General features: G+C 42.8%; 1 protein-coding gene across 2 annotated transcripts in view; it reads left to right on the forward strand.

The window, feature by feature from the left end:
- The window catches only part of dysf (dysferlin, limb girdle muscular dystrophy 2B (autosomal recessive)), an 82,497-nt gene that overhangs the window by 10,300 nt on the left and 59,205 nt on the right, over window positions 1-12,992 (forward strand). For both annotated transcript variants that reach the window (XM_083909925.1, XM_083909926.1), the window contains exons 4-24: window positions 637-742; window positions 1,986-2,109; window positions 2,196-2,461; window positions 3,982-4,110; window positions 4,191-4,253; window positions 4,486-4,536; window positions 4,627-4,657; window positions 4,745-4,860; window positions 6,030-6,156; window positions 6,248-6,351; window positions 6,456-6,524; window positions 6,611-6,654; window positions 6,751-6,833; window positions 8,567-8,599; window positions 8,791-8,906; window positions 9,883-9,996; window positions 10,116-10,293; window positions 11,482-11,606; window positions 11,701-11,807; window positions 12,604-12,799; window positions 12,881-12,992. The exon at window positions 12,881-12,992 is cut by the window's right edge and continues 35 nt beyond it. In XM_083909925.1, coding sequence (XP_083766051.1) covers window positions 637-742; window positions 1,986-2,109; window positions 2,196-2,461; window positions 3,982-4,110; window positions 4,191-4,253; window positions 4,486-4,536; window positions 4,627-4,657; window positions 4,745-4,860; window positions 6,030-6,156; window positions 6,248-6,351; window positions 6,456-6,524; window positions 6,611-6,654; window positions 6,751-6,833; window positions 8,567-8,599; window positions 8,791-8,906; window positions 9,883-9,996; window positions 10,116-10,293; window positions 11,482-11,606; window positions 11,701-11,807; window positions 12,604-12,799; window positions 12,881-12,992 — 2,294 coding nt within the window. The remainder of the gene's footprint in view (window positions 1-636; window positions 743-1,985; window positions 2,110-2,195; window positions 2,462-3,981; window positions 4,111-4,190; window positions 4,254-4,485; window positions 4,537-4,626; window positions 4,658-4,744; window positions 4,861-6,029; window positions 6,157-6,247; window positions 6,352-6,455; window positions 6,525-6,610; window positions 6,655-6,750; window positions 6,834-8,566; window positions 8,600-8,790; window positions 8,907-9,882; window positions 9,997-10,115; window positions 10,294-11,481; window positions 11,607-11,700; window positions 11,808-12,603; window positions 12,800-12,880) is intronic.

The following is a 12,992-nucleotide window of genomic DNA, read 5'->3' on the forward strand; positions in this document are numbered from 1 at the left end:
AATTTCCGTGATGGGTAGGCGATCACACAAATATGTTCCCATTTAAATTTGGTAAAAATCGGCCCATGAATGACGTCACAAAAATCATCACATTTTCAGGAAACACCCGTCTCTTATCAATGGGCAAAAGTGTACGTTCTCACGTTTACGTCAAAGATAAGCAACATCGGATTTGAATGAAATTTGCTACGTCTATGCAGGATCACGTAATCTACCTGGATACTAAATTTCATCCAGATCTAATCCAGATTACAGAGTTTGCATCAATTTAAATGTGCAAGAAATGGGGATTATAAGAGTTCCCCATTTCTTATAATGGGCAAAAGTGTAAAACGATCATATCTCTGTCAAAACCCATCACATCTTAATGTAATTTGGTATGTGTATGCAGGATCACACACTCTATCATGTGACTAAATTTCATCCAGATCTAATCCAGATTACAGGGTCAATTTAAATCTAACATGGTTCATGGTGTCCTATTGAACAACTACCGTGATGAGTATGTGATCACACAAGTATGTTCTCCATGCCCGGGATCAAACCTACAACCTTTTGCGTGAAAGACACCAACCCGTTCCCCCGCTAATCCGCCGCGTGACGACGATAATCTGGATTTTTTTTTTAAATATTCAGGTTCCTGGGAGAATGTCGCCTCGCTCTCAGAGACGTCCTCAACTCTCCGGGCCTCGCGGCGTCCTTCACCGTCTCCCTGCTGGACACCAAGAGGAACAACACCGGGGTGAGGACACACACACACACACGCACACGCACACGCACACACACACACACACACACGTTAATCTACGTTAATCTACTGTATATGATTCAGTGATAAATCATCAAGTTTCCTGGAGCTCAAACTTCAGGAAGACGTTCTCCACCTCCTTTTTCCACACACACACACACACACGCACACACACACACACACACACACACACACACACACACACACACACACACCTTCAGTCTCCGTCTGTGTTTTTATTTTAAGCTGTAAACGTCGTTGTGTTTTTCCATTCTTATTTCCGCAACTAAAAACAAAGTCTTCCCGTCAGTGAACCTGAGACACACACACACGCACACACACACACGCACACACACACACACACACACACACACACACACACACACACATGCACATACCCACACACACACACACACAAAGTAAAATAGGGAAATTGTTGGCCTGGTCTAAAAATAATCTTTTCCTTCCAACAAGAACACTTAAACCACTTTTCATTTATATTTCCATGATTTACAGTCGTCTGTGCTGGTGTTTGCACATGAGCGCCCCCCACAGGTCAGGAGGAAGTGAACGTCGTTATAAAGTCGTTAAACTCCATGTTTTTGTTTGTACAAACCTGAGACTTCATCTCCTCAACTTCTGTTTCCTGTTGAAGGAAACAGAACGACAAAGGTTCTTCTTCTCCATCTTCCATGTTTGTTCATCATCTTCTTCTTCCTATTCTTATCTTCTCCTCCATCGTCTTCTTCTGTTTCATCTTCTTTGTTCTTCCATGTTCTTCTTCTTCTTTGTCATCTTCTTCTCCATCACTTCTTCTTCTTGCTATTCTTATTCTTTCCTCCTTCATCTCCTTCTGTTTGGTCTTCTTCCATGTTCTTCTTCATATTCTTGTCCTTCTGTCTTCTTCTTCATCCGTCTTCTTCCATGTTTGATCATCTTCTTCTCCTCCATCGTCTCCTTCTGTTTCATCTTCTGCTCTTCTTCCATGTTCTTTTTCTTCATCATCTTCTTCCTATTCTTATCCTGCTTTATCTTCTTCTTCTTCCACTCGTTTGCGCAGAGGTGCAACGCTGCCCTCCACAGTTCAACGTTCATTATCGCAGTTCTTCTCATCCTTCTTCAAAGATCTTGGTCTCCTGGTTAGGGTTGACGTGGTCATGTTGACCTCGTAGTAACGTGGACATCATCACCATCGTCTCTATAGTTTATTAAACAGTTTGTCCTCTGTCTCCTTCAGGCCACACTCACCCTTCAAGTGTCCTACTCGCCTCCTCATGGGTCACTTCCACCCTTCCAGCCTCCGTCCCATTCCGAGAGTCTTCCTCACGTCAACCCGAACGTGGAGATGGACACGGTCACCAGTGAGTAAACGTCTCGTTTAAAAAACGCCTTCAGAGGTTTGTCGTTGGTTGGTCTGAGGTTGACTTTTGGTCGTCTGTCTCTGCAGTGATTTCTCTGGACACTCTGGGCGAGGAGGACACGGAGAGCATGTTGATCCTGGAAGCTCCAGAAGACCAGGAGCCCGACGACGGCCGCTCCATGGTCATCGTGGGCCCTCAGGGGCCGGGAGGGGGCAAGGAGTCGCCCACCGCGCAGACGCCAAAACGCTCGCCGCCGTCTTACAACGCCCACGGCGGTCTGAGGAAGAGGAGGAGGGGGGGGTCCAGCGGTCAGCAGCAGAAACCTCTGCCCAACAAAGCTCAGGACCTTCAGGTGAGGACGAGGACCACGAGACACGTCCATGAGACACATCCACGAGACACGTCCACGAGACACGTCCACGAGACATGACAAGTCCACGAGACACGTCCACGAGACGCGTCCACGAGACACGTCCACGAGACACGTCCACGAGACATGACAAGTCCACGAGACACGTCCATGAGACACATCCACGAGACACGTCCACGAGACACGTCCATGAGACATGACAAGTCCACGAGACACGACCACGAGACGCGTCCACGAGACGCGTCAACGACACATCCATGACACTTCCACGAGACACGTCCACGAGACACGTCCACGAGACACGTCCACGAGACACGTCCACGAGACACGTCCACGAGACACGTCCACGAGACACGTCCACGAGACACGTCCACGAGACACTTCCACGAGACATGACAAGTCCACGAGACACGTCCACGAGACACGTCCACGAGACACGTCCACGAGACACGTCCACGAGACACGTCCACGAGACGCGTCCACGAGACACGTCCACGAGACATGACAAGTCCACGAGACACGTCCATGAGACACATCCACGAGACACGTCCACGAGACACGTCCACGAGACATGACAAGTCCACGAGACACGTCCACGAGACGCGTCCACGAGACGCGTCCACGAGACGCGTCGACGACACATCCATGACACTTCCACGAGACACATCCACGAGACACGTCCACGAGACACGTCCACGAGACACGTCGACGACACATCCATGACACTTCCACGAGACACATCCACGAGACACGTCCACGAGACACGTCCACGAGACACGTCCACGAGACACGTCCACGAGACACGTCCACGAGACACGTCCACGAGACATGACAAGTCCACGAGACACGTCCACGAGACACGTCCACGAGACACGTCCACGAGACACGTCCACGAGACACGTCCACGAGACACGTCCACGAGACACGTCCACGAGACACGTCCGCGAGACACGGCCATGACACGTCCACGAGACACATCCACGAGACATGTCCATGACACGTCCACGAGACATGTCCATGACGCGCCCTTGACACGTCCATGACGCGTCCATGACACATGTCCATGACACATGTCCATGACACATGTCCATGACACGTCCGCGAGACACGTCCGCGAGACACGTCCGCGAGACACGTCCGCGAGACACGTCCGCGAGACACGTCCGCGCGACACGTCCACGAGACACATCCACGAGACACGTCCATGACACGTCCACGAGACATGTCCATGACGCGCCCTTGACACGTCCATGAAGCGTCCATGACGCGTCCATGACACATGTCCATGACACGTCCGCGAGACACGTCAACGAGACACGTCCGCGAGACACGTCCATGACACGTCCACGAGACATGTCCATGACGCGCCCTTGACACGTCCATGACGCGTCCTTGACACATGTCCATGAGACGTACACGAGACACGTCCACGAGACACGTCCACGAGACACGTCCTCGTCCATCAAAGACAAACCAACAAAGACCTTGTGTCCTTCCTTCAGGTCCGTGTGCGAGTCATCGAGGCGAGGCAGCTGCCGGGCATCAACGTCAAGCCCGTCGTCAAGGTAACGGTCGCCGGGCAGACGAGGAGGACGCGCATCAGGAAAGGAAACAACCCGGCGTTTGACGAGGTCAACGATTCGTTATCAGCGATAAATAACGATTGTACGATTTAAGCTACGATGGTTATTGATGTTTCTCCTCTTCACAGACGTTCTTCATGAACTTCTTTGAGACGCCTTCAGATCTCTTTGATGAACCCATCTTTGTCACCGTCAGTCAATACTTTGGTTTTTTTTCCTTTCATAATTTCATAATTTATATGTGTATATACTGTATGTGTGTATATATATGTATATATGTATGTGTATGCATGTATGTATAACAATGTCATCAATCATCATACAAGTAAATAAATAAAACTAAGTAAAAATCACATATAATAATAATATAATAAATAATGTTTAATTTGTGGATTTTAAACATTAATTCTCTCTCTCTCTCAGGTGTGTGACTCTCGCTCTCTCAGAACTGACGCAGTCATCGGTGAATTTAAGGTAAAATTGTCTTTAATTTCACTTCTGGTCATGTGACTTTAAATAAACATTTATTTATTTATTTATTTATTTATTTATTTTAAATCGCAGTTGGACGTCGGAACCGTCTACAACGAGCACAGTGAGTCTGTTTTTATATTTTAGGTTTTTCTACTGCGATAAATGTGGAAAATTGTTTAATTCTTTAAATTTAAATGTAATTCCTCAGGACACAGTTTCTTGAGGAAATGGCTGCTGCTGTGTGACCCCGACGACCTCTCCGCTGGGGTCAGAGGTTACCTGAAGGTCAGCCTGTGCGTCCTGGCAGCTGGAGACGAACCACCGGTGAGTTTCACCGACTCACTGTGACGTCACGCGTCTGACGTCATGTCTTACGTGATTCCCGGTTGTTAAAACGAGTCTCTGAAGTAACGCAGTTTATCTAACGGCGGCACCGGAGTCCCAGTTAGCTGCGCTAGCCCCATTAGCTCCGTTAGCTCCGCTAGCTACTTGTTTCTAAAGGTTAGCCTTACTTCAGAGACTCATTTTAACAATCGGGGAATCACGTGAAACATGACGTCACGCGCGTCTTTTCCCGGTCAGTCGTCATGGAAACTGCTACATTGAATAGAATGTTGTACATAGAAATTCTAATGTTAGTGCATGCTAGTTCCTAGCATTTACAACCATATCCGTGTGCTAACAAATTAAGTGATTAAACGTGGTGCTGTATATTAGCCCAAACAACATGCTGGCAAACTAAATGCCACCACATGTTATTTATTAGCATATAAACATGCTAATATGGCTTATGTTCATATGTTAGCCACTAATAAATGCTATATATCAGCATGTTGATATGCTAACGTGTGCTATCAAGTGCTCTGTGGACATTTGAACATGCTAATATGAAGAGCTGAAGCGATTAATTGATGAATCGATTACTAAATTAATAGCCAACTATTTTGATAATCGATAATCGGTTTGAAGCATTTTCATGATTAAAACAAGATTTCTGATTGTTTTAGCTTCTTAAAAGTGAATATTTTCTTGGTTTCTTTGCTCCACATAAACAAAGAAATCATTAAAACTGAATCTTTTTGGTTTGTGGACAAAACAAGACTTCCGAGAACATCGTAATTTCCAGCTTTGACAAAAAACACTGATCAACGTTTTTTAACATTCTATGACATTTTATGAACCAAACGATTCATCGAGAAAATAATCGACAGATTAATCGATTACGAAAATAATCGTTAGTTGCAGCTCGACTAATATGATAAATACCTCTCTTGCATTATATGAGGAATGCTAGCACGTTGCCTTGCTAAATAACATACGTCATGTTTAAATTTAGCATGATTGTAGCTATTTCTACCTGAATTCCAACATACTAAATGCTATATGCTACGTTTTGAGCTCCGGTGTGAATCTCTTTATGTTTCTGAGTTCACGATCAGTCCATGAACGTCGTTGACGTTGGTTTCCTGATTTCCTGTGACGTTCACGTTCAGGCTGATAAACGCGAGTGTGTGGAGGACAAAGAGGACATTGAAGGAAACCTGCTGAGACCGGCTGGTCTTTCTCTGAGAGGAGCCACCTTCACCCTGAGGATCTTCAGAGCTGAAGACCTGCCACAGAGTGAGAAGACCTTCTTCTTCTTCTTCTTCTTCTTCTTCTTCTTGTGCTTTAAAAACCAGAGATGAATCTTTTCTTCTTCTTCTGTCCGCAGTGGACGATGCCTTCATGGACGGGATGAGGCAGATCCTCGGCTTCGACAGCAACAGGAAGAACTTGGTGGACCCTCTGGTGGAGATCCACTTCGCTGGCAAAACAGTGCGGCGTCTTCTTCACAAAAACACTCTCACACTCTAATCCAGATCCTGACGTCGTTAAAAAACATCATGGATTTTGACTGTAGATGTTGTGTTTGTTTTCAGATCTGCACCAGGATCCTGGAGAAGAACGCCAACCCTCAGTGGAACCAGAGCCTGACGCTGCCGATCCGAGTGAGACACTCAGACCTTCTCTGTTATGAAGCTGAAACCTCGACCTCTGTTTCGTCCTCATCATTATAGCGTTCTCTCTTTTCCAGTTTCCCTCCATGTGTGAGAAGATGAGGATCAGGATTCTGGACTGGTGAATCTAGAACGTCTTTGTGTTTACGATCATCACAGGTTTGAGTTTCCGTCCTCATCTGGACGCTCTGTTGACTCTTTTTTCGTCTCGTCGCAGGGACAGAGCCAGTCACAACGACGTCATCGGCACTGCCCACCTCTGTATGTCCAAGATCTCCGCCCCTGGAGGCCAGATAGATGGTGAGTGAGCGGTCAAAACTGGCACAAACTGGTCCGGACTGGACTGGACCGGAGCCAGTACAGTTTGGACTAGAAATGTCTGGATTTGAACACCGGTCTGGATCCTGTTGTGAGTCTTTGTCTTCTTAAAACGAGCCCGCAAAATTCTGTCTGGGAGTAAGTCCAAGGTGTGGGGACCTGGACCTGGATTTGGAATCAGAATCGAATCAAAATTCTCTGGGTTTAGATGAATCAAAGTGGGCGGAGTTAGAGCGACGGAGTATCTGAAACGGTCTAAACTCGAAGTATCTGGTGCTTCAACGGTTCATCTTCACGTTGCACGGCTTTGACGTGGACGAAACAAACCACAGATCTTCTGCTACGAGGTCTTAAAGTTTGGTCTTCAGATGACGAGGTTTACCACGGACGTCTGACGACTTCCTGAAGTCTTGAGATCTCGAACCACGCGGTGGATCTGTGCTTTGTGAATCTAACCGAGAGCATGTGGACTAACACTGACGTTTGTCTTTGTTCTCGTTCTGGAGAAAGAGAACATGCATGAACTTTGGTGTCAGTGATGGAGTGTGTGTGTGTGTGTGTGTGTGTTCTTGTACTTGTGGCATACTGAGGACAAGTCAGGGTTTTTAACCAACAAATTGAGGTCATTTTTACAGAGGGAGGACATTTTGGCCGGTCCTCACTTTGTTTTCATTGAAATCACTTCCTTAGGTTGCTATAACATGCTATACTCAATTTGTCAAAAAAAAGAAAAATTCAAATTTTGGACGACATAGTATAATATGACTTTTTAGTCAAATTTTGGACCAAACATTTTTGGTCAATTTTTTTTTCAAATTTTGGACGGCAAAGTATAATATGACGTTTTAGTCAAATTTTGGACCAAAAATTTTGGGTAATTTTTTTTCAAATTTCGGACGACATAGTATAGGACGTTTTTTGTCAAATTTGGACCAAAAATTTTTGGTCAAAATTTTTTTTTCAAATTTTGGACAGCATAGTATAATATGACGTTTTAGTCAAATTTTGGACCAAGAATTTTGGAAAAAATTTTTTTCCAAATTGCTGACAACATAGTTTAAATATGACGTTTTTGTCAAATTTGGAGCAAAACATTTTGGTCAATTTTTTTTTCAAATTTTGGACAACATAGTATCATATGACGTTTTAGTCAAATTTTTGACCAAAAATTTTGGGTCAAAAATGTTTTCAAATTTTAGTCAAATTTTGGACCAAACATTTGGGGTAAAAAAAATTTTCAATTTTCGGACGACATAGTATAGTATGACGTTTTAGTCAAATTTTGGACCAAAAATTTAGGGTAAATTTTTTTTCAGATTTCGGACGACATAGTATAGTATGATGTTTTTGTCAAATTTTGGACCAAAAATGTTTGGTAAATTTTTTTTCCCAAATTGGACGACATAGTATAGTATGATGTTTTTGTCAAATTTTGGACCAAAAATAATAAAAAAAAATCAAAAAAGTTTTCCAGCCTTTTTTGCTGTGGGGCTCTACCTGCAGACATTGTATGGTACTGCAACCAGTAGTTCTTTGTAGATGTCTTTCATGAAGTAGATATTTGTAATTGAGTTTATTTATAAAGTGGAAATGCTGGTCCTCACTTTGTCAGCAAGTACAAGAATCTGTGTGTGTGTATGTGTGGCGTTCAAAGACACCCCTGTCCTCTCTTGTTCTACATGACTCTAAACCGTCCTTCCTCTCTATGCATTCAGATGACTTGTCTCCGCGGAGCGTCCACTCTGGCAGTACGTCCACCTTCACCCTCTCATTCACTGACTCTTTCCAATCAAACTCGATCAAACGTTGTTCCTCTGACTCTGATCCTGTTGATCTCTATCTGTCAATCATCATCTCATCCAAAATTCACCTTCACATTTTTCCAAACGTCTGTCGCAGCCTCCTCAGATCTCACCGTTCCACTTTTGTGTCCTCGCAGTGGACGACAGCCTCGGCTTCCTGCCCACGTTCGGTCCGTGCTTCGTCAACCTGTACGGCAGCCCCAGAGAGTTCACCGCCTTCAACGACCCACACGAGGCGCTGAACCTCGGGAAAGTGAGTTTTCATGACTTCAGTACGACTCTTGGATGTTCTTTGGATGTCTTTTATATAGATGTTTGGCTGTTTTTCACACTTCAGTTCCTGGAAAATGTACAGAAACCTTCTAGAGGAGGTTGTCTGCAACTCTGAGAATGTCCAGAAGATTCAGGTGAAGGATGACACTGATGAGTCTGGACACTCGCTCACGTGTTCAGGAAATTCAGCTTGAAAGCTCCTACTTTATTTAAGCAGGTTAAAGCGTAAATGAGATAGTTAAGTTACTGAAGGTCATGAATGTCCTGAAGGTTCTGAATTTTCTGAAGGTCCTGAAGGTCATGAATATCTTGAAGGTCTTGAAGGTCTTGAAGGTCTTGAAGGTCTTGAGGGTCTTGAAGGTCCTGAATGTCCTGAAGGTCTTGAATGTCCTGAAAGACATAAATGTCCTGAAGGTCATGAATGTCCTGAACGTCTGGAAGCAACTTCAGAAAACTCCATTATTATTTTTTAAACAGTTAAAATACATATTTTATAATGCCATGGTCATATTCTTCTTCCAGTAAGTCCTGTCAGGCTGTGGTGCAATGCTGCCCTCCAGAGGTCAAATTTTGAACACATTTTGAAGTCAAAACAGATCAAAGTTTTTGTTCTTTCCTCTGAAAATGGACCTCGAGAACAATCTTTGGTTCTTTATGAAAAAGTATTTTAATTTAACTCAAATGAAGAATCTCTGCTCAGTTCTGGCTGCTGTTGTTTTCCTGTCATAAAACCAATTTAAATTATTTAATGTTTCAGATAATTCTGTAAAATGTATCTGATTTAGTCAAATTATAGACAAATGTCACAAATTAATCACTAAAGTGAATTTGCTTGTTAATTTAAAGGGGACTTTGTTCTAATTTCAGTCCAAAAAGTGATTTAAAAAAGTGTTTTCTGTTTATTAGATGTAAGCAATGATGTCATTGTTGTGTTGTATATTTTATTATTTTCTCAGGGAGAGGGCGTGGCCTACAGAGGTCGCGTTTTACTGGAGCTGAGCACGAAGCTGGCGGATAAACCTGAGCAGAGGACTGAGGACGTCCTGTCAGACGACCTCCTGGTGGTGGAGGTGAGAAACACATGAGAGACACATATGAGGACATGTATAAGAGGACATGAGAGACACATATGAGGACATGAGAGGACATCATCTGTCTCTCTGTCCCTCACCGTCCCTCTGTCCCACAGAAGTTCCTGAGGAAGAGGAAGTTCTCTCTCTTCGTGGAGTTCTACTCGGCCACGCTGCTGCAGGACGTGGACGCCGCCGTCCAGTTTGAGGTCAGCATCGGTAACTATGGCAACAGGTTCGACTACACCTGTCTCCCCCTGGCGTCCACCACGCAGTACAGCAGAGCCGTGTTTGACGGTAAATATACGTGAATAATCAGTGAAATGATCGTAGAGTTTCAGTTTAACGTTTAAACGTGAATTCATTTCAATCTTTCAGGCAGAGTTTAAATTATATTTATAATTTAATAAGTCAATATAAGTTGTGTTGAGTTGTTATACATCTATGATCATCAGTCCTCCAGAATTGACCTGATTAAATCTCACATTTTGGAAATTTTTTGTCCAAAAAAAGCACAAATACGGGACTTTTACTTTGACATTTCTGTAAAACTACAGTAAAAATGCATGATTTGCAGTATTTTAGTACTCCTAGAGGTCCTGAACACAACCTAGTCATAACTTATAGACATTTTTGTTTTATTTCTCAAATTTTGGAATTTTTTTTTTTATTTTTTTATTTTTTTAAAGCACAAATATGGGATTTTTAATTTGGAATTTCTCTAAAACTTTACAGTCAAAATGTCTGAATGTCAGTATTTTAGGAGTAATTTTAGTCAGAACTTAAACATTTTTGTTTTATTTCTCAAATTTTGAATGTTTTTTTCTCCCCAAAATAGCACAAATATGGGATTTTTACTTTGAAATTTCTCTAAAACCATAAATTAAAAATGTCTGATTTGCAGTATTTTAGTAGTCCTCGATGTCCTGAACACAGCCTGATCAGAACTTAAGGACATTTTTGTTTTTTTTCTCAAATTTTGGATGTTTATTTTCCATAAAAAGCACAAATATGGGACTTTTACATTGAAATTTCTCTAAAACTGTACAGTAAAAAAAACCTGATTTGCAGTATTTTAGTACCCCTAGAGGTCCTGAACATAGCCTAGTCAGAACCTAAAGACATTTTTGTTTTATTTCTCAAATTTTGGATAAAAAAAAAGAAAGAAAAAAAAAAACACAAATATGGGAATTTCTCTAAAACTACAGTACAAATGTCTGATTTGCAGTATTTTAGTAGTCATAAATGTTCTGAACACAACCTGGTCAGAACTTAAGGACATTTTTGTTTTATTTCTTAAATTTATGATCACTTTTTCATTGAAAAGCACAAATACAGGACTTTTAATGACCTCTTCAGTGACCTCTGACCTTTATACGAGTGTATTCTTGTTCTAATCTGTCACTGCAGTTTATTTTACGCTATATAATAATAGAATATGTGTGTGTGTGTGTGTGTGTGTGTGTGTGTGTGTGTGTGTTGCAGGTTGTCACTATTATTACCTGCCGTGGGGAAACGTGAAGCCTGTGGTGGTTTTATCGTCAGAGTGGGAGGACGTGACGCCGAGGATCGACGCTCTCAACGTGTTACTGAGCATCACACACACACTGGTCAGTGTGTGTCTGTGTGTGTGTGTGTGTACATTAACGTACACATCATTCACCGCGTGTGTGTGTGTGTGTGTGTGTGTGTGTGTGTGTGCAGGAGGAGAACCTGCAGCGAGTGCAGATGGAGGTGAAGACAGGAAGTGACCTGGAGGAGGTGGAGCTCCGAGTGGTGGAGCTGCTGGACCAGGTCATCACAGACTGCAGGTATTTATACTACTATTAGAAGTACTATATAAGTATTATAAGTATAAGTAACGACCCAAGTACACACTTACTGCAGTACTCTTATACGCCTACGTCACAGAGGAAAATATTCAACTTTTTACTCCAATTTAGCTCATAAAAACAAACAAAAACTAAACATGTATTGTAAAAAAAATATATTAACATATGTTACCTATTATAGTGTTATATTATATTATAATATTATATTACAATTTAATAATATAATATTAATCCTGTCATGGGATGAATGAAAATGATTGAGTCTTATGCTCTGCTGCCCCCTATAGGTTAAAAAAAAGGATGATTTATGCTCAAAATCCCTGCTTTTTTCAGTCTTTCAGAATAAAAATGTAAAAAAATATACGTGTAAATGTTCATTGTTCAATGTAAAAAAAAAAGTCCTGTATTTTTTTCATATAATAAAATATTGTAAGTAAGTAACATTTAGTTTACTTACTTTAGTTTAGTTATTATGGAATATATTTTACTTTGTTTAAGTAAAGTTTAAGATTCACGACAAAAAATGATCTATTATCGTTGTTTTGCTGTAGATTTCAATGCGGTAAAATTGCAACGGCGCCACCTGCTGACTGAGAAAATATAAAAGTATTTAAAAAGACAAAAAACACAACTGTATGTATAAATAAAACATATTTAAAAAAAAAAACAAGGAAATATTCAACTAAAGCAGGTAAAATAAGACATTTAGTGTAAGAAATAGTCAATAATCATCAGTGTATACGTTGACTTTTACTCTCTCTCTCTCTTTCTACAGTGTGGAGTTGCCCTCTCTCGCCCAGTGGCCGTGTGCGACGCCGCTCGACCGCTCGCTCAGACACGTGAGGACGCTGCACCTGCAGCAGATCGTCGCCGCCGCGCTCGCTCTAAAACACGGACCGGCCACCGACCTGTGCGCCGTCCTGGAGCAGGCCGAGGACTGGGCGAGCCGGCTGAGGACCATGTCTGAAGAGGTGAGACGCGAGGACGCGAGGACGCGAGGACGCGAGGACGCAAGGACGTAGAATCTAACCAGGTTGTTGTTTGTGTCTCAGCCTCAGAACAGTCTCCCCGACATCGTGATCTGGATGCTGCAGGGCGAGCGCCGCGTGGCGTATCACCGCATCCCGGCGCACACCGTCGTCTTCTCCCAGGTGCATTGTGGGA

The sequence above is a fragment of the Microchirus variegatus genome (genome assembly GCF_963457635.1).
Source record: "Microchirus variegatus genome assembly, chromosome: 2".
Lineage (NCBI taxonomy): Eukaryota > Metazoa > Chordata > Actinopteri > Pleuronectiformes > Soleidae > Microchirus > Microchirus variegatus.